We start from the raw sequence: 22,260 nt of genomic DNA, 5'->3' as shown, positions 1-22,260 counted from the left end.
GTTGTTGTCGTGGAAGATGAAGTGGCGAGTGAGGAAGAGCACCTCGGGGCGCACCTCACAGCGCTGGCTCACCCACTCACCGTACAGCCCCGCGCGGGGCCAGGATGAGGGGGTGCAGCTCGTCGGAGCGGAAGATAATCCGGCAGGCGTGCAACCTAAGGACACATTTTGAATTGGGTTTATTACCAAATGATAACTAGAAAAGAAAACGAAAAAAATACATTAACTCCACTGCACAACGTTAACTAACCTCTGTACAACGTTAACTAACCACTGCAGAACGTTAACTAACCTCTGTACAACGTTAACTAACCTCTGCAGAACGTTAGCTAAACTCTGTACAACGTTCACTAACTTCTGCAGAACTTTAGCTAAACTCTGCTAATATCCCCTTAATGACATGCTCCTTTGAACATTTTGCTAAATTACTGTTATAAATGTGACGAATCACTCATATGCAACATTCTTAAAAGCCATTTTAAATCGGTTTTGTTACCATATGATCAGCCGTTAAGTAACGTTAACTAAACCACGTGCAGCTTTAGCGCTAAGCTAACTTGTTGTGAGCAGGTCTTTTAGCTAATACATTTTTGACAGAAAGACATCTACAGATAGATAGGCCTATAGATGTTTTCAAACTCACCATTCCACGTAAAGTTGTTTTCAAAATTCGGTCGGACCAGGAGAAACGTAACACACTGAGTTATCTCTGCTTAATAGGATTATTGCAATGCACATTTCAGCTAAATAGTGCAAACAACTAATTTGCTTTAGTAATGACAGTCTTTTTACAAAACATGAACGGCATTATTAATGACAGCTGAACATTTTAATTTAAATAAAATCCGGGTTTAGAGTCACAATGTGCTCATTTAGTGTGTGTGTGTGTGTGTGTGTGTGTGTTGTGTGTGTGTGTGTGTGTGTGTGTGTGTGTGTGTGTGTGTCAGGTGTGTGTACAGAAGTATTTACTACAGACACAGCAGTAGTGTCATAAGCCATGACACTTGTCAATCAACAAACACCTTTTCATGCCCACTTAAAATGTCCACTTAATTCAAAAAGTAAATATCCAGAGGTGGTTGGTCCGTTGTGTAATGTGTACACCATTGTTCCATAAAGTCTCATAGCTCATGGCGGCTGCTGCTACGATACATCATGTTCAGCACCTCCAAAAATCTGCTTTAAAATGATTTTAAAATAAAGAATTCAGTTAATGATTATAAGGTACAAATTAAGAACATAGCACTATCAGGCCACTAACTACTGTACGTTTTAAATTCTGTCAGAATGAGTAGAGGGAGACAGAACTGCATCAGAAATGTGTCTTTGGCTCAAGAGCTGCACCAATATGTCTGTTAGAGTCACAAGATCAACCAACATTTCTAAAATTCATCCAGGTGTGAGGCACACAGCACGTGACAGCTAGCAGGATGTGTGAGCAGACTGTATAAACATGGACTTATATGTAAACTTGCTAATGAAAGGTTAGGCCCTAGGGTCTGCATTACCACCGTTAAACGTAAAATCCCCAGACACTCCCTGTGGTGACCAGGATTTAGATTGTGTTGTTTATGTTCTTGCTTGTTTTAATGGGCTTTGTGTATGCATTTCATTTGTTCATTTTAAATTCACTTCAATTTATGAGTCTGCGTTGTAAAACTATCAACGATCAGTGACCTGCAATTTAAATGTGGAATAGTAGTAAAATAACCCTGCATTGTTGAATCCCATCTTTCTGTAGAATTGTAAGCTATATGTTATTATTATAATTATTGCTGTTTGTTTCATCAAAATGCATTAGCATCTGCTAAACATCCGGTCCCCTGAAGCTCCGGTGTGTGTTAGTCAAACATTAGCCTCCTGAGCCTCACCCTCCTTTGAGCATATGTATTTAAAAGGAAGAAAACACGCAAGTAGCAGCTTTGAAATAACTTTAATGAATTCCTAATTTATCTTTGTATGTCAAACATTTTTTATTGACTATTCCTTTAGCACATAGTTTTATATTTTTTAATAATTGGTCCCCTGTAAGGCCCCCAGTTGTTATTTTTACAACATTACTTTAAGTAATCCTAAAAAAGTCAGTAAATGTTTTGTTTTTTGAAAGATTACATTGACAGAGTCAAAAGGTCCTTTTGTTCAGCGTCACAATGCTATTGGGTATTAAATATGTTTATAGGTCCCGCCCTCTGGCCATACACTCACACAACTTCCGAATCTTCAAACGAGCAACATCTCTTTGTTTTATTGGACTGGATGTGTCAGATTCAAGTAAGTAAAATGCCTCAAATATATATGTTTATTACAATGTCTAGAACATGTACATATTTAGTTATTGTGGAATACATTCATCACATTTGATTTTGAGCAGCTTATGTCTTTGTTGCAATATTACAACACTGGGTCAGTGTGGTAGTCAAAAAAGGCATGTGTCCCTTTCATGGAAATTGCCCTTCTTATATGTTCACACATGGAAATAAAACACTAATAGAAATATAATCTATTTGATAATTCACAATAACTAACTTCTAAATGTGTCCTCTGATAAGATTTTGAATTAAGACCAGAATTGAATACATTTATACATTATTTCTGATAGCAGTATGTGAAATTATATCTGTAGCAATATTTTAAACTCTACTTATATCTTATCAGTTAATTAGTTACAAAAATACATTTAACTCTTTTCTGGTTCTGGCAGAAACAGTTCTTTCTGAAATGTTTCGGGACACTTGGATGTATCCCTTTTAGTATGATAATTAGCCTATTATCATTAGCCAGACAGCATTTTGTGACTTGTTGAACTGGTTTATCTGCATGTGTGGGTGCATTCCTTTTGTTATGATAATAGGCTAAGCCAGGTAGTATTGTGTGACTCAAGTGTACAATGTAAATAGGATTCAGATGCTTATTGCATCGGGACACCTGGAAGGGGGGGTGCATGCATTCCTTTTAGTATGATGTCTAAGCCAGACAGAATGAACACTTGTTCCACCACCCCATCTATTCCTTCAGGTAATCTATTACAATATAATAAGCATATGTATTATTGATACATATATTTTAATTACTTTTTCCATTTCAGAATGCCACCAGCAAAGAGAGGTCCTCGATTCAGTGTGCAGGATGTGATTGCTGCCATCCAAAAAGGAGAAAGTGATTTTGAGATGGAATCAGAGGACAGTGACACTGCTATGAGTGAAGAAGAGGCAGATGAAGATGCCTGTGGACAAGTGGACAAAGAAAACCAACAACCCAATGACCGCCCAGTCTGATTATGTGGACATCGAAACCCAACTAAATAACCACACCAAGCCCCGTGACAGGTATCGCTGGCTGAAAAAATATTTCATCCAACTGTAACCTTGAAGGCGAGAAGAGCTTGAAGAAAAAAGGGAGAAGCTTTGACATCAGAGTGGAGGCCAACCACAACATCTGTGCTGTCAAATGGTATGACAGCAGAGCGGTCACACTTGTGTCATCCTTTGCTGGACCAGACCCTGTGCAGAACATTCAACGCTGGGACAAAGCCAACAAAAAGCTATGTAGAAGTTGAGAGGCCTTCCATTATGGGTACTTACAACAAGCACATGGGAGGTGGGTTTTTTGTGGACTCGTTTACGGCCAAATATAAGTTCCCATGAAGTCCCGACGCTGGTACATGCCGCTCCGGTGGCGCGCTTGAGTCGGACACCGTGTGTGTGTGGCGGACGCGGACCATCAAACCACGACACACGGGTCCCGACTCAAGGCGTCACAGAGCGACAGAGAGGGGCTGGGGTGTGGTCACTCGGTCGAATGGTCACCAGGGCCCGAGGAGCGGTCGTTCGCCTGGGAGCGGTTGCAGGGCGGCCTCACACACACGACACACCTCCTTCAGGTGCCGTAACGCCGGTTTGCATTGCCGCGAGGCGCCTGTATTGCATTGCCCGGAGGGGTCTACCCCGGGTTTAGTCGAATGCAATGCAAGTGATATAGGCTTTATGCAGCTGATATGGGTTTTTTTTTTTTTTTTTTTTTTACATTTGTTACCTTTTTCTGCTTAGAGGTTGCCTCCGCAACAGACGCGCGGTCGTATCCTGTCCAGAAAAGACCACAATCCCTAAAATGAGCGATGTCCGCCAACACTGAAGACGTCTGGCAAAGGTACTCTTTTTCGAGTTATTGTGTGTTCCCCTGCGCGCGATTAATTGGTCTTTTCGTACCTTACCCTGGAAGTTACAAACGGAACTTTTTCTAAAGCATATAGATAAAAGCTCTCGAAGCGCAGCCTAGCACTACACTAACCGGTGGTCTCCCGAACTAGGTTAGTGCTAGTGTCCGGCGAACTGTGTTTGTACGGACCGTGTCGCGCCGAAGGTGAGGCACTCCACGCGACGGTATCGTCGCGAATTACAGTTCTTGTCGTTTTTAACTATAAATTTACAATGGTCCTATGTCACTGTTTTCTTTTTATAAACCCTTCCGAATCGGACACGGGATCGGATGTCATGGGGCGGCGGGGACGGAATGACGTCACAGACGGTCGCAGAAGAGAAACAGCAGTGACTTTTACACGGTAATCCAGGAACGCAAGTCCCTCCAACAACGCAGAACCTACCCCGGGGCGCAACCCACCCTGAGGGCAAGCGACTCTACCAGCAGGAGAGAACCCACAAACAGTTCTCACAAGTGGACTAATCTTTCTAGTTGAAATCGTTGTACAGTTTTATGTATTTTGTTCGTTTTTGTAATGTCACTTTATAAAATTTATATGTTTGTTTCATGTCTTTCACGTAAGAATGGTCACTCTCTCCTACGATGGAGGACGAAACGGTATAAACTCGAAACGTCAGGGTGAACAATCTCCTCGGTCCGCAACTAGTGTCGTGTCCTACTACCACACGGTNGCTGGGTCTTTCAGCATGACAATGATCCCAAACACACCGCCCGGGCAACAAAGGAGTGGCTTCGTAAGAAGCATTTCAAGGTCCTGGAGTGGCCTAGCCAGTCTCCAGATCTCAACCCCATAGAAAATCTTTGGAGGGAGTTGAAAGTCTGTGTTGCCCAGCGACAGCCCCAAAGCATCACTGCTCTAGAGGAGATTTGCATGGAGGAATGGGCCAAAATACCAGCAACAGTGTGTGAAAACCTTGTGAAGACTTACAGAAAACGTTTGACCTCTGTCATTGCCAACAAAGGGTATATAACAAAGTATTGAGATGAACTTTTGTTATTGACCAAATACTTATTTTCCACCATAATTTGCAAATAAATTCTTTAAAAATCAGACAATGTGACTTTCTTGATCTTTTTTTCTCATTTTGTCTCTCATAGTTGAGGTATACCTGGGATGAAAATTACAGGCCTTTCATCTTTTTAAGTGGGAGAACTTGCAAAATTGGTGGCTGACTAAATACTTTTTTGCCCCACTGTATGTACATTCAACTGATCAGTGTTTGACTCAAGTCATATTTGTATTTTCTATTCATAATGTTTATTCTTATTTTATTTTATTTGTATTGGTATCATCCCTGTGTATATTCTCATGTGTACTCTCTTATTATGTTGCTTCTATTGCACCTGAATTTCCCTGCTGGGATCAATAGAGGTCCATCTTATCTTGTCTCTTCGATCGAACAGACCCATGAACTCTGTGAGACTTTGTTATTAATTTATCAAACAAATATGATTTGAATCACAATGTCATATTGGTAATTACTAATGCAGTGCTCTATACATTAAGCACCATGAGTCTGTTGGCACAGCAGCCCTCACTTGAATTAAAATGTTTTTAAGTAACTCATACACTAAAATAAGGCCACCAACAGAGATTACGTAACAAACACTAGATAAATCAACCGAGCGTTGTTTAAAATTAACTTGTGACACATAGGACTTTAAATTCCACAACTAGTCGGAGAAATCCACAGGCAACATGGCAGCCAACCTGATGTAGAGGAAACTATTGTCAACACAGACCAAACCATCTAGTGTTTCTGTTTAAAGTGTAAACACCAGACCAAAAAAAATGGAAATTAAACTAACTCTACTCCACTCTTCCAAATGAAGGTGAAAATGTTAAAAAACAAATATTCAAAAAACATTCCTCCAGAGAGTGCCCTGATTTTCCGACAGTAAAAAGACCGGTTGGGTTGCTTTTGAGTTTCTGTGGTGTTCCTTCTGCCAAACGATGTCAGGCACATGAGTTTCTTTACAAAGGCTAAACAAAGATACACTCTTTCACACTATAGTTAAACACTCTGAAACTTAAAGAGGGCAGGGTTGTTCAAATGTCTTTAAGGACATTTAGACATCACAAGCTTGTATTATTTGGAATATCACAAGAAACAAAAAGGTTTACCATGATCCACCTTAACTGTCCCATTATCTAAAAAACATTTATAAAAAAATGATTTGGTCACTACTCAGTGTCTCAGAATAACAATGAGAAATTCCCTTTTTGTTGTCAAACATCTGCTGATGTCATGAGGGAGTGCTCTCCTGATTGCACTGTGATGAGTAAGTGGAACAGAAGCTGCTGACTCACTGTAGATGTCAGGTGACAGGAAGTGGTGGTGGCAGATGGAAAACTTGAGGAGAACCAGTGGCATGAGAGACAAATGCTCTACTTCAGAACATTTTCAATACTCGCTCTCATTTGTGTCTCTAAAGCAGGGGTGTCCAAACTACGGCCCTGGGACCAGCTGAAGCCGTTAAATTGCCCGCAGCAAATTCTTAAAGGGGACCCATCATGCAAAATGCACCTTTGTACGTCTTTTATACATGAATACGTGTCCCCGGTGTGTCAGGGAACTCACCAAGTGTCAGAAAACACAACCCTCTCTCTTTTCCTCCATACCCAAAATCTCTAAAAACGGGGCTTTAACGGATCTGATACAGATTTGAAAATAGTCTGACGTCAGTGACGAGGAGCTCCACCTATATGGCCAACTCTCCACCAATCAGGGGAATGAGAGGTTGCCGTGGCATGGTAACAGCATGGTAACAGACCTCGTAACTCGGCCTCCCTCCTTTGCAGGGGGGCGTGGTCAGCTGCAGCTCATGCAAAGACAGGGTGGAGGAGAGCAAAATAGAGCGAAATGAGGCATGGTTAAAATGCATTATCTGTTTGGTATTTTGAAAAATAAAACGTATAAATATACCTTATATAGGTATGGCCCTACAATATATTATTCAAATATAGCATGATAAGTCTCCTTTAAAGTATACAAAATGTTCAACCTGATTTAAAATATTAAAATATACAACAGTGATATAATGAGTGTCTTTGTGCTATCAGAATCACTTCTAAAGCACGCATTGAGAAGTCAAATCAGACAATAATGCGACGACACAGTCTCATCACAGTGTTTGAAAAGTCTGGAAAGTACTCACTCACAGTACTAACATTTATTAATCCTTGAGAACTTTGTCTACTGAATGCTTTTATGATCAAAGGCTCCTGAACTCTTCCTAAATGACATTTCCAGCACAGAACAGCCTATTCGTTAATGTGTTGCTTAAACTGACTGTGCCCGACTGCAGGAGTGAGAGCATTTCTCTAATGTTGGCCCGTAATTTCTCTCCTGTTTCCCTTTCATGTTTCCTCTCCCCTCTGCAGGTATTCCTTGGAGTGGCAGGCAGAGGGCGACAGCTGTTTTGACATTGACACTGTTGAAGGAACCATTTCCACCAATGACTTTCTGGACAGAGAGACAGCAGATCAGCACATTATCACTGTTGTAGCAACCAAAGTCAGTAAGTATTCCACGATGCACAAAACCTGTATCTGACACAGGGGACAAACAGCCCGGAGCTCATCGTCCATAGAGGAAACTATGTGTTGTGTAACATCACATTGCTAACTTTTTTGCTATAGCCGCACAATGTACCCAGGGGCCTCATTTATAACGCCTTGCGTAGGATTCACGTGGGAAGGTTGCTTACCTAGTACAAAGCAAAAAAATAGGTACAGACATTTTCCCACATTTTCCGATTCACCAAACATTGCGTACCGGCGAGGAAAGTGCGTACAGCACTTCCTACGCCGGTTTCCCTTTATAAATCACAATCGACTCGAAATGTGGTGCAGCTTTTGCGGGCTTCAAGTAACGCCCATATTTGCCTAGAAATAGTCAAAGAAACGCCCTTTCATTCATTCATTTTGATTGACTGCATGAAGAAGATCTGACAGGAAATGACAACAGAACAGATAAAAAAGACATCTCACACCGTGTCAGAATTTGGTTCTTTTGGGGAGGTGGAGACAAATCACATTGTTTGGTGGATGCAGTTTGAACCAGAGTAGCAGGAGGTTGGATCGTCACCAAAATAAATAAGTGGTCCGAAAAAAATTAATGACAAACTACACCATAACCTTCCTCAGGCAGTGTGTCAGTGTGTTTGTGCCGGGACAGGAGACCCCCCCATGATGAGCAACTGTAAGAAATGATCGGGGAATCCCTGCGGAGTGGAGTCAATTATTGTTTATTATTTTATTTGGTGGTTTGTGTTCCAGCTGTCGATCAGCCGTGCGCAGCGTCTCCACTGCGGCAACTCTATATCCACCAGTTAAAGGAAATACAACTAATGTGTTGAGTTATATCAGCTGCCAAATCTACCAAATATATGGTGTTCTTAGTTTCCATACCTCCTGTGTTTTATGAGCGACTTATCAAGTCTTAGCAAACAGCATAAAACATGATTAAACATGATAGTATATAAAACCATGCTCGTATCTACAACCTATATGCAAAACGGCGTCAGTTTAGACGTAATTCTATCCTCCTGCTTACCGCATCATTTATGAGAATACATTTCATAACATTAACACAACATATTCGAGGTGGTTTTCAATAACATATCCGTATATATTTATTTCTCCAAGTTATGTTTTTGTGTGCACTGAGGAGTCTCAAACAGGCGCTTGTTTAATCATTTTAAGATTGGCTTTAATCAATTTGTGCAAATGAATTCTTCATATATGATAAATGAGAGGTAACATTTTATTTATGGTATTATTTTCACATTTTTATCTCCACTCTTCCTCCTGCCTACGGTGTCGCAGTTTCTCGTCTCTCCCGTTTTTGTGCTTAGTGCGTACGCATGGGTCAGAGTTTGTGTGGAGGACCGCACGTTTTCCCGTCAAGTTTGTTTTTTATAAATAGCAAACATTGCTTAGAAACTGGCGTATGCCATATTTTGAGCGTACACACCGTTTATAAATGCGGCCCCAGGTCTTCTTCCTCTCAGCGAATCACTCTTGCTATACAAATATCATGTCATGTGTCCTCATCCTATTGTCTGTTACCAGTGGCTTCAACATTTTCCTAGCACTTTTAAGAAAGATGTATGTAATGTATGTTATATTCTATACATTTCCACACAATCAAGTTTTCTGCAACAGGCACATCTTTTTCGATTCGTTGAAATGTAGAAATTTGGACTTTGTAATGTTAGGTGAACAAACCCCTCAGTGGTTAAAGAAACTGTGGATTCAAGGTGTGGAGTACCCTTCCTGCTCTGCTGAAATGTTGAAATGGCCCCTGGTCTTCTATCATGCTACGGAGCATCAGTCAGTGGTTCTGTCGTGTTTCCTCACATCCCTCTCTTCTCAACTCTTTATGCCCACCAGTTCCCATAATCCCCAGTTACCTGTACGGCCTGGATGAGTCGGCAGAGATGGCGTTGAAGAACCACACCCTGACACAGCAGGCTCCAGCGGGGGCCTTCCACAGCATCGTGTCCTTATATGACAACACGGTGAGGACCGCGGGCCCCAACACCACAGTCAGCTCTACGGACCCCCCCCCTGCTCCAGAGCTGCCACAGAACTCCTCCGAATGCCCCCAGTCCAGCGGCAGGCTGCTCAATGAGAATGTGAAAGTGGGACTGCTGTTTGCCTCCAAGGCCACCGTGCAGCTGCTGGTCAACCCCTTCATCGGGCCCCTCACCAACAGGTAGGCCCCTCTGTGTCTGTGTGGGGGAGGGAACACTCAACTGGGGGGATTCATACAGGTGGGAGAAGTACTCAGTTCTTGTACTTCAGTCAAATGTATACTCTGTTACAACTAAAGGTACTGCATCAAAATGTTACTCAAGTAAAAGCACAAAAGTATTAGCATCTTATTATACTTAAAGTACCAAAAGTAAAAGTAGAAGTACAGAGTAGCAAAACATTGAAATACTCAAGTACCTCACATTTGTACTTAAGTACAGTACTTGAGTAAATCTACTTAGTTACTTTACACCACTGGGAATTAACTGGTTAACACATTTCACAGTAAAACAGGAACATTACTGTGACTTAGCAGCATTGTTGTTATTCCTACTCTAAAATAAAAGCTACTTTTATCCCTTTAAATCATTACATTTTAAAAACACTTCAGGACCGACCACTGGGTGGTTTTTAGGTTAAATAGTGTTTGACACAGCACTGAATTGTTATGTATAACACACATTATAAGTGCTTTCAACCTTTTTCTGTATTATAGGTGAATCCACAAGTTCTTTTTTCCTTTTTCGATAGATTGTTCTGTAAATGTAAGGTATGATATACAGTATATTGCCAGAGTTTCCTACTGCATGCAGAATTATGACCAAAAGATTCAGTTGCATTTCTTACTCTCCCTATAACAGCACCATCCATGTGTAGCTGTCACTCTGACCCATCAGGCTTGTTTCTGCTGGTCACTGAAATTGTCAATTGCACTCTGCAGTTACAGCTCATTTTAAGCCATGTGAGGAACAGAACTACAATCATGGTCGTATGTGGCATTTGACACAACTCAGCTTGTGCAAGAAATGTTAAAGAGAAAAGACAGAAAACATTGGAAAGACAATGATTTCATTTAAAGCAGAATGACGAAGGACAGAGGATGGCAGTATGACAGACACTGAGGCTTCCTGCTAGCCGGGGGGAAGAATTGTTTTTAAATGTCCTCTTTTGTTTGTAGAGCCTGCAAGAGGTCAACACAGAATAACACTTGTGGACTTATTTAATTCAACATCCGACTCAAATCGGAGAGAGAGAAAGCAGCAAACAGACTCCCTGTTCCAGTTATAGAGGGGAAACATGTCAGTTAGAGTTCACATGGGTTTTGAGGGTGCAACGTCATATCAGCTAATCCAACTGAATGAAATACAGAGCAGTTCCTGAAGATGTGTGTGTGATTTTCCAGTTTCATGGATGGTTGAGTTCCTCTATTTTAAACCAACATAAGAGTGTGATAGGCCGTGACACTGGTCAATCAACACCTTTCTAAACACGGTGGCCACAACAACTGCATACAAACACTGTGTGTGTGTGTGTGTGTGTGTGTGTGTGTGTGTGTGTGTGTGTGTGTGTGTGTGTGTGTGTGTGTGTGTGTGTGTTTTGGCCTTAGATTTTCCTGTTGAAATGTTTTTTACTGCAAGTTGAGCAACAACAACATTCTTTGAGGAGAATTTAACATTTCCACATTGGGCTTAATTTAAACCAGAGTCGGTGTGACGATTTGAGCAGAATGTGAGATAAATGTTTACAGGAAATGGAGAAGCATGGATGCTCCAACAATAGTGACACCAACCTCCAAAGCAATATTCTGTGTCTCAGATGGGCGCTCAGATATGCTGTAATTGAGGAACATTAGTGGTTCTTAGTCACCTTCCATCCTGACAGAGGACAATAGAAGGCAAGTCAAGCATGTCAGGTATCTGCGGGGATTACAACAGCTCTGATGTGCATGGTAGCTTTAAACATTTTAATGAAAGAAGGCGTTGTCATCCTGCTCCGCTACAATCGTAACTGAGTCATGCAACTACAGAATTTATGCAGTGTTCCTGGGGTTACAGGACACAATGTGCTATGCAGTTTATTTTTGATTATTTTGACTTTCATTTTATGATTTGGTTTCACTTCATGTTGCACAAATTGTAACTTTAACCCCTTATTAACATTTGGATAAAATGTTCATCCGTAATACCTGTGCTGGTTGACATAGCGAAAATGTCTTCGTACTGACAATAGATTTGACTCGTTAAGCACACAAAAATATCTCTTCCTCGCAAAGTAACACTACTTTAGAAAGTGATAGTATGCTGAGAAGAATACCATCTTTGAATAAAGCCATTTAGTTAATGTGTGTTTGTTTTGTGACATGCTTTCTGTTGAATTATAATCTGTCCTTTTTCTCTTGGTCCTTTCAGAGTAGGATACCAACTTCCCTTATTCGCTGGCTTCTGTATCATGTTCATGTCTACAATCAGTAAGTCCTATCCCACCTGTCGTCTTCATCAGAAAATCCTAATGTTTCCTCTTGCCTGATGTTTCTTTGTCTATATTTCTGCTCTTTGATGTGTAGTGTTTGCCTTCTCGTCGAGCTATGCTCTGCTGTTTCTGGCCCGATCACTGCAGGGTGTCGGCTCCTCCTGCTCCTCTGTGGCCGGTAAGATCTTTTTTCTTTTACACCATTCAATTTATCTGAATGTAGATTCTCAAAGGACATTGAGTGACAGCCTGAGCGTGTGCATTTAAAGGAGTGCTGCATTAGAAGTTGTTTGTAGCCTAAATGTTGCCAGATTAGACAGGAGGTGCTGACCTCCTCCTGTAGAGAAAGCAGTTTGCCTTCTATGATGCTACACAATTATTTAAAGAAAGTCCTACTTTGGTGGTGTTTTGGACTATCTTACTTTAGTTTGTAATCTAAAAATGAAGCACACATCCAAAAGCCTATATGGACTGTTTGTTGTGTAACGGAAGAATTGAAAATGTTGCTTATGTTGGACAAAGTAAGCAAAGCTGCATAAAGATAACTGTATGTTTTCCTACATGTACCCGTATTGAGATAAAGTATAAAGACAATATGTTTTTTTTTAAGATGGTAACTCCCTTTTAAAACGTTACTGTGAAAGTGGTAAGCTAAAGGATCCATTTAGGCCACAACCATCGAAAATCAGAAACAACATCACCACTTCTGCAACAGAAATTGTGCAACAGAAGTATTAATTACGATACACCTAATTCAACACTGCCCTCCATTATTAAACTCCTGCAGGTCCTTTATTTCACATGTTTGTGGTATTAAAGGCAGTGGCATACCTCTGGCTTTGTAAGGCTCAGTCAGCCTAATTGGACATGCTAGCTAATAGCCAATTACTTCAGCCTGTATTCAGCCTGAAAACTATGGAAACCACCTGACATCTGAATCCAGAGATGAGAAAATCCAAATAATAAACTGTACTGCCATTTGTTTAGAATCCTCAAACGAAAGGATGGAAATATAGAACTCAAACATAATCGTGAGTAAAAGAAGCAAAGGCTAAAATGACCAAACGAATACATGTCAACATGAGTTCCAGTTTATCCCAAAATGAGCCATGTGTTTTTTAATTAGCTAATGTGATTAGCGTTATGACATTTACCACTATTACATAATAAGTATATATGTACCACATTATTTGTGTCTGCTACGTTTTTATATAGCAAACATGTTTTTCAACGAGTGGTTGTTATTGCAGGATCTGTACCTCTGTGTGTTCTCAGGTATGGGAATGCTTGCGAGTGTGTACACAGATGATGAGGAGAGAAGTCACGCCATCGGAATCGCCCTGGGGGGTCTTGCAATGGGGGTGCTAAGTATGTACACAGATGATACTGTAAAGGTTACATCAGGTCTGGTTGGGCCAGTGGACAGTCAAATGTGTCAATTGCTTTTCTATCTTTTCAACCCTGAGAGAGCGTGAGAACACAGAACAACATTCTGTCATGCTAGGTGCCAAATATGAGCGTATGAAGAGAACTGGATCTTTTTTTCCACATCCACTGGGCCCATAGACCATGCTTGCCTTTTCTTTAAACCAAGCGGCGCCCATTAGCTAGCCATTCAAAAGTACTCGAATGCTACGAACATGCAATGGCGTACGGACCAATTGTGTAAAGACATCACAGAAAGAGAGACTGCTCGGGACCTCCCTTTATAGCATATCATTTTATAGTTTTGCTATTTCAATGTTCTGAACACAAAAAAATAAAACCGTTTTATAAAATCATGAACTCAATCAAATCAAATTCACCATTCGACAACAACTGAGTGTAAGAGAGTCAAATAAGTTTGGGCTTAATATGGACAATTCATGGCATTAAATTCTGGATTTTATGAATCCAATTAATCAAAAAGATTTAATGGATTAAGAAAAAATGGCATGCATATCTAATCTATCAAATCAAATGTTAAAACATATATTCAACACTTTTTCAAAACTAACCTGACACACTTAACAAAGCTGCAGTAACTAACGTGATAATAAAGCTGATGTTTCCCCACAGTTGGCCCCCCCTTCGGCAGTGTGATGTACGAGTTTGTGGGGAAGACCGCTCCTTTCCTCATTCTGGCCAGCCTGGCTTTGTTTGATGGAGGTACACTTACATTGTTACTTACATTTAAATCAACAAGAGTCATGCCAACATTAATAGAAATAATAATGTGTGAGCTTTACATTGTTGAACATATCTTCACATGTTTAATGTTACATTAAGTTGATACACTGTGTCTTCACAGCTCTGCAGCTCTTTGTTCTACAGCCCTGCAAGGTGGCCCCAGAGGTGAGTCTGTGTTCCCTGTTCATTCATTTCCTGAACGTTAACATCATTCATTAAGGTGACCTTTACAGCTGCACATCATTTTAAAGATTTTTGATGACATTGTATGGTCAATACAGGAAGTGGGTTAAGAAATGTTAAGAAGGTGGATGATGTGCATCAACACGGAAAATGGAGTAAATGGAAATGGAGTCACTCACTCTATTTAAAACATGAATCCAGACACAGTGTCTGACATCTCTCAAAAAAAAAACAGGGACAATTTAACAGTCAGGATCCAACCTTCAGCTCTCCAACAAATTGAAATGTGACCAGGGGCCTCATTTATAACGCCGTGCGTAGGATTCACGTGGGAAGGTTGCTTACGTAGTAGAAATCCCAAAAATAGGTATAGATATTTTCCGACATTTTCCGATTCACCAAACATTGCGTACCGGCGAGGAAAGTGCGTAACGGCACTTCCTACGCCTGTTTCCCTTTATAAATCACAATCGACTCGAAATGCGGTGCAGCTTTTGCGGGCTTCACGTAACGCCCATATTTGCCTATAAATAGTCAAAGAAACGGCCTTTCATTCATTCATTTTGACTGACTGCATGAAGAAGATAGCAGCAAAATGACGACAGAACAGCTAAAAAAAACATCTCACACCGTGTCAGATTTAGGTTATTTCGGGGAGGTCGACATAAACAGTGGGGCGCCAGAGTATTTTTGTTGGGTAATCTATGGTAGGGCTAACCCATACAGTGGTGGGGCTCAAGTCAGTATTTGTAATGTAATTACCGGTACATACACGCTATATCGCACCCCTTGACAGTGAAACGCCACGTGTGAGGCTTTTATTAGCTTTTATTAGTCTCCTTTTATCAGCTAAATTACATCGAGAGCAACAGGTGTGAGTTAAACAATACAATAGCCTACTCTGCTAATTCCACGTCGTTACAACATGCTACGCAGCGGCAGAAACAAGAAAAGTTGGCATATAGAATTGACACGGAGAGGGGGAGAGGGGGAGAGGGGGAGAGGACCTGACTTGGTGGTTTGTGTCCCAGCTGTCGATCAGCTGTGCGCAGCATCTCCAATGCAGCCTGTGCATCTCAACCCCCCCCCCCGCAGCAACTCTATATGCACCAGTTAAAGGAAATACAACTAATGTGTTGTGTCATATTAGCTGTACAATTTACCACATATGGTGTTCTTAGTTTCCATACCTCCTGTGTTTTATGAGCGACTTATCAAGTCTTGGCAAACGGCATAAAACACGATTAAACGTGATAGTATATAAAACCATGCTCGTATATACAACCTATAGAAATGCAAAACGGCCTTAGTTTAGACGTAATTCTGTCCTCCTGCTTACCGCATCATTTATGAGAAAACATTTCATAACAGTAACACAACATATTCGAGGTGGTTTTAAATAACATATCCGTATTTATTTATTTCTCCAAGTTATGTTTTTGTGTGCACTGAGGAGTCGCAAACCGGCGTTTGTTTAATCATTTTAAGATTGGCTTTAATCAATTTGTGAAAATGAATTCTTCCTATATGATAAATGAGAGGTAACATTTTATTTATGGTATTATTTCCACATATTTCTCTCCATTCTTCCTTGTGCCAATGGTGTCGCAGTTTCTCGTCTCTCCTATTTTTGTGCTTAGTGCGTACGCATGGGTTAGAGTTTGCATGGAGGACCGCACGTTTTCCCGTCAAGTATTTTATAAATCGCAAACATTGCGTAGAAATTGGCGTAAGCCATTTTTGGAGCGTATATCCCTTTATAAATGAGGCCCCTGCTCTTTCCTCTGATCTGTGGATTGGGGTATCATTGACGTTAGCTTCCAAAAGGCAGGCATCAGCTAATTAGAAGGTTATATCGAAAAAATAAAGGAAATCAGTATTAATAAGTAGAACATTTTAGAAAACAGAGATCCTGATTTGCAACCATTTGTAACGCTTTAAGCTGCATGTCAGTTTGTCTGCATTCCTGTTCCTCAGCGTGAGTTGAGACTTTGGTCAGCAAGATGGACAGCAGGTCTATGTTCGGGGCTATTAGGCTTAAGGAGAATGAAAGAATCTTTCATTCGAGCCTTCAGTGAACACATTATTGATATTTGCACTAACACTAATGAATAATTCCTTCAGAAAAGAGATAAAGATTGCTTATTCCCTTCTGTTCAAAATGACACATGATCTTATATTATCTGAGATCTGCTGATGGAGGCAAAGCCAGCAGAAGGATCGGTGTTATTTGCAGATTATTTCACCATTCCAATATTCTACATCTCGTGCAATTTTTAACAAACGATTCCTGCCTAGACATTTTAACAAGGTTCCCCAGAGACATGCATCAAGACATGTTAGTTCTGTTTGGATGTCAACAAGCTGCATTAGGCTCACACATTTTATTAAGGTTCTTTAAATGTATATAATTATAAACAGTGGGAATGCTTGCGACTGAATTATATCCTAAATTCTGTGTTTGATATAGCATGTTGTTATCTGCCTTTGTCACAGAGTCAGAAGGGGACCTCGCTGTTAACACTGATGAAGGATCCATACATTCTAATCGCAGCTGGTAAGGAAATAATAGAAGATCTGAAGAACACTAATTCACCCCACTGAATCATCAGTAAGATATTGCCTTTTATTACGGTGCTGGGGATAAAACAGGAAGAGAAATTTAACCAGAACTTTTTTGTGTTTGTTGGTCAGCCAAGCACAAAGCCAACAATTGATTTGCTGAATCCAGAGCAGGAATTTTGTTTTGCATATAAAAGATCAGAAATCAGATCAGCTTCTGCCTCACACTTACACTGCTACCAGTTGCTGTTAGAGCAAACTAAGCTCAGACACCATTTTCCCTCACCTTCATCAAACACATGTTCCTGGCGGACCACTAAGTTCTCTGACTGGACAGGATATGTATTCCCTCCAGCGTGCTCTGTACCTGCCATGGGGCCCGGTCCCATTTTGACATGTCTAGAATACTTCCACAGTTAGCCAACCTGACCAAAACATTGTTCCTGTTCCTAAGGGTCCACATTGGTTCGACTTCAGTCAGACTTAGGTGGGAATAGGCGCATTCACACCGCAGTACTTTTCCCACAAAGGTTCATGAGAACTTAGTTCATGAAAACTCTTTAGTTCTCATGAAATAAGTACAGATCGCGTTCACACCGGAATAAGTTCCTGGGAAAGGATTAGGCAAATTAAGCCGCTGACGTCACTTCTTCTTCTGCTTTGGGTTTACTGGCAGGCCGCAAACAACTTCCCGGCGTATACTGCCACCCGTAGTCCCCGGCCGGATGTCCCCGGAGTTGGGGACTGGCTTCAGTAGGACTCCCAGCAGCTTCTACTGAAGCCTTCCGAGTAAACTGCCAGAACGCCGACACCTCCTCATCTCCACCGCTCCCATGTTTTCTTTTGTGTTGCCATAAGTTAGTCTCTCTGCGTTTGTGCGCTGGGCTAATGCAAATGCCAATAAATCTAATGCGAGGATAATAAAATGGCGGCTTCACAAACGTTTTTGGGAGTTTTACGGGGCGTGGTTTGCATTCCGCCCAGCCAATCAGACATAGGAACCTTTTTCTCCCACGAAAGTACCTGCTCTCTAGCAGGGACGGAAAAGGGGGTAAAAAAGGTTCTGATTAACTAATTTTAGTTCCGGCTCTTTTTGGTGTGAACGCGACATTTCGGAACTATATCGGAACTAAAGTGGGAAAAGTACTGCGGTGTGAACGCGGCTAATGACTAAATCTATAGGGACCTTGCGAGCCGCTGGTTTAAGTCCCGGAACGTCGAAGTAATGCCAAGTGTCCTCGAGCAAGGCACTGGACCTACAATGCTTCCCGAGAGCTGTATATACTGTAAAAGCTGCCCAAGGCTTCTTGTACTAAAGTCGGTTAATTTGTTTACCACATCAAGTCCTGATCGGACCAAAATACAGAACTTGCTCAAAAAACATCCTGGGGTCACCAAACCCATTGCTTCCCTAGAAATGTTGTTTAACATTCTGTCCATCACACCACTAGTTGTGGTCGTTACAACATGGAGAGCATCTCAGTGTGACATGTCACAATCAGTATCCGATGTTGAAAAAACTGAAACGTTGGCTTTATTCAAAAGTATTATGTCAACAAATGTCAACTGTATTAGGTTAGTTGAAAGCAATGATATAAAGTTGAAGTAAAACAAATGGAAAATCTGTTGTCATAATACAATTAAAGTCAAAGGTTGAGTTTTTTCAGTGCGTGTTCCCAGCCTTCTCTGGGGATAGTGACGGACACCTTGTGTTCCCTGCCTTTCCCAAAGAATATCAGGGGACACCTTACATCAAGGGGCCTTTTCCAGCTTATCCCGATTCACCTTGGCTCGATGTGTGTTGAACATCTGTCCAGCAGCCTGGACAGCCTTGAATGCTGTGCAAGACATATGATCGCAGATCTGATGAAATAACTAAAGTTGATAATCACTATTTGTTCTAAGTGTTCTGATATCCAGGTAATGGAGAAAACTTTGTCCGCTTTTTGTCAAAGGGAGTCCATGAGTATGACATCATATTATATCACACAAAAAACAAACAGCAGATCAAAATTAAAAACCCTTCCTGCAAAGTCTCACATCCAAGACGTTCAACAATGCTATCTGAAATCTCAGATCAGCAGTACTTTCCTTTCAGGTTAAGGAGTGACAGCACAGAAACAAAGAGGCTGTGTTTGTATGTGTGTATACCGTCATCCAGGCGGCTAAAGAGGTAACAAATAAGGACCAAAGAACAAAAACAGACCATAATTGACACTGCTTCCACTTATCCTTAATCTTCCTCCCCAGGTGCCATTTGCTTTGGAAATATGGCCATTGCCATGTTGGAGCCGACCCTGCCGATCTGGATGATGGAGACCATGTGTTCCAAGAAATGGCAGCTAGGTATTTAAAAGCTCAGTTCAGTAGTAAAATACACTCTACCCACAAAAACGAGTAGGAGGACCCACACACACTTTCTTCAGTTATTGTTGTAGTCTTTGTTACAGGCGATGTTTTACAAGAGTACTGTACACTGTGTTTCACATGTTTCTTTCCATCTACATAGAAGAGGGGGTAAGATTCTTAGAAACACCTCTGATTATAAAGCAGGGCAGCGCCAGCCACCAGTATGACCTTAATGTTAAATCCTGATAATTATCAGAAGCTCTTTGACAGTGCCCAGGGAAACTGAATATTAAATAACCAACAATAAAGTCTTTTACATTCATTCGCCTCTATTACAACATTATATTTACTTAACAATACTGACAACCATATTTGTCATAGTTTTTATCTTATTTTTTGTAGACAACCCCTGAATTCCATTTATTTTACAACTAGAACAGAAAGCATTTAAGTAAAGCACCATAGTGAACATTATGTAAGAAAACCCGATCACATGCTTTGTACTGTAATATAAAATGTATTTGTAGTAACTAACTGTAACCTTTTCCTTGCAAAGTCAACACTCGATTCAAGAAGAAAGGTCCAAATGAGCCATGACTTTAGTCACATGTTAACAATAACCAATGGGAAAACAACAATGTGGCTTTTCTCCAGAACTGCACCAGAAAACATCCAGTATTCGACCTCTACAAGTAACACATTTTAAAAAGTGTTTACGTTAACATCCAACAATATTTATTTGCTGAGCGCTCCAATATATCTGACCTGTGGCTTAATACTAGAGAGGTGCATGGAAAATAAAACAATCCTGTCTGTTGTTTAATGTACTAAAGGTTGTTGTGGTTAGCGGAGACATATAACCACAAAGCATTAATTCGACCTTACTTAGTGACTTGACGTAGCACTCCTCTACCACGCTAGATATTTTCTATAGCGAGGCTTCCTGCAGTCTTTGGTGTTATTAGTTTGTTCCAGTGCACTGTATATGAAGTCTAGGTCAGATAAAGAGGATGGGTGGGGAACAGGATATTAGGGTGTCATGTGCTGGCAGGTGGAAGGCACAAGTCTTCATTACAGACAATGGAAGCTGTGCTGATAGAGATCTGCTTATCACACTTTCAGTCTGTGTGTGTGTGTGTGTGTGTGTGTGTGTGTGTGTGTGTGTGTGTGTGTGTGTGTGTGTGTGTGTGTGTGTGTGTGTTTGGCCCAGGCGTCGCTTTCTTACCAGCATCCATCTCCTACCTTATTGGAACCTACATCTTCGGCACCTTGGCGCTCAAGATGGGGAGGTAGGGAGATACATGATCCTTATCTGTTCTCTCGGTATATATTTACTTTTCGTTTTTTTGGTGTTTGAGAGGTTGGCTTTATTGAGGCTTTTATGATACAGGAACATACAGCATTGAGGGAATTATGTATAAATAACATAGTCTTGTGAGAATATATGAATAGCTACATTAAGAACATTTAAAGACTATGAAATAAAAAAATAAAAACTTCCGCCATTACAGGACTGTCTCAGAAAATTAGAATATTGTGATAAAGTTCTTTATTTTCTGTAATGCAATTAAAAAAACAAAAATGTCATACATTCTGGATTCATTACAAATCAACTGAAATATTGCAAGCCTTTTATTATTTTAATATTGCTGATTATGGCATACAGCTTAAGAAAACTCAAATATCCTATCTCTAAATATTAGAATATCATGAAAAAGTATACTAGTAGGGTGTTCAACGAATCACTTGAATCGTCTAATTAACTCGAAACACCTGCAAGGGTTTCCTGAGCCTTGAAAAACACTCAGCTTGGTTCAGTAAACTAAATCACAAGTATGGGGAAGACTGCTGATCTGACTGCTGTCCAGAGGACCGTCATTGACACCCTCCATCAGGAGGGTAAGACACAAAAAGAAATTTCTCAAAGAGCAAGCTGTTCACAGAGTGCAGTTTCAAAGCACATCCACAAAAAGTCTGTTGGAAGGGGGAAATGTGGCAGGAAACACTGCACAACCAAGAGAGATGACCGCAGCCTTAACAGCATTGTGAAGAAGAGTCGCTTCCAGAATTTGGGGGAGCTTCAAAGACAGTGGACTGAAGCTGGAGTCCAGGTATCAAAAGTCACTGTTCACAGACGTGTCCGGGAAATGGGCTACAATAGCCGTATTCCCATGGTCAAGCCACTTCTGAACTCAAGACAACGTGGCATTACTGTCCTCGATTGGCCTGCAAATTCCCCTGACCTGAACCCCATAGAGAATATGTGGGGTATTGTGAAGAAGAAGCTGAAAGACACCAGACCCAACAATGCTAATGAGCTAAAGGCCGCTATTGAAGCATCCTGGGCATCCATAACACCTCAGCAATGCCACAGGCTGATTGCCTCCATGCCACGCCGCATTGATGCAGTAATCCGTGCAAAAGGATTCCCAACCAAGTACCGAGTGCATTAATGGACATTTTCAAATGTTTGATTGTGTTTTGCTGTTATAAATCTTTTTGTTTTACTTGGTCTGAGGAACTATTCTAATTTTTTGTAGATAGGATTTTGTAGTTTTCTTTAAGCTGTATGCCATAATCAGCAATATTAAAATAAATAAAAAGGACTTGCAATATTTCAGTTGATTTGTAATGAATCCAGAATGTATGACATTTTTGTTTTTTTAATTTGCATTACAGAAATAAAGAACTTATTCACAATATTCTAATTTTCTGAGACAGTCCTGTATATACGCCGGGATCCGGAGTCATGGCTGATCCTGTTGCTG

At 40.8% G+C, this 22,260-nt stretch overlaps 1 protein-coding gene across 2 annotated transcripts in view; it reads left to right on the top strand.

The window, feature by feature from the left end:
* The window catches only part of slc18a2 (solute carrier family 18 member 2), a 32,079-nt gene that overhangs the window by 2,024 nt on the left and 7,795 nt on the right, over positions 1-22,260 (top strand). For both annotated transcript variants that reach the window (XM_010785388.1, XM_010785389.1), the window contains exons 2-10: positions 9,617-9,941; positions 12,169-12,227; positions 12,324-12,407; positions 13,505-13,597; positions 14,288-14,377; positions 14,520-14,563; positions 17,078-17,138; positions 19,394-19,489; positions 20,703-20,781. In XM_010785388.1, coding sequence (XP_010783690.1) covers positions 9,617-9,941; positions 12,169-12,227; positions 12,324-12,407; positions 13,505-13,597; positions 14,288-14,377; positions 14,520-14,563; positions 17,078-17,138; positions 19,394-19,489; positions 20,703-20,781 — 931 coding nt within the window. The remainder of the gene's footprint in view (positions 1-9,616; positions 9,942-12,168; positions 12,228-12,323; positions 12,408-13,504; positions 13,598-14,287; positions 14,378-14,519; positions 14,564-17,077; positions 17,139-19,393; positions 19,490-20,702; positions 20,782-22,260) is intronic.

This window comes from Notothenia coriiceps, unplaced genomic scaffold (assembly GCF_000735185.1).
Source record: "Notothenia coriiceps isolate Sejong01 unplaced genomic scaffold, NC01 NC01_scaffold00027655, whole genome shotgun sequence".
Lineage (NCBI taxonomy): Eukaryota > Metazoa > Chordata > Actinopteri > Perciformes > Nototheniidae > Notothenia > Notothenia coriiceps.
The sequence above is the reverse complement of the archived record's forward strand: the minus strand, read 5'-3'. Positions and strand labels throughout refer to the sequence as shown.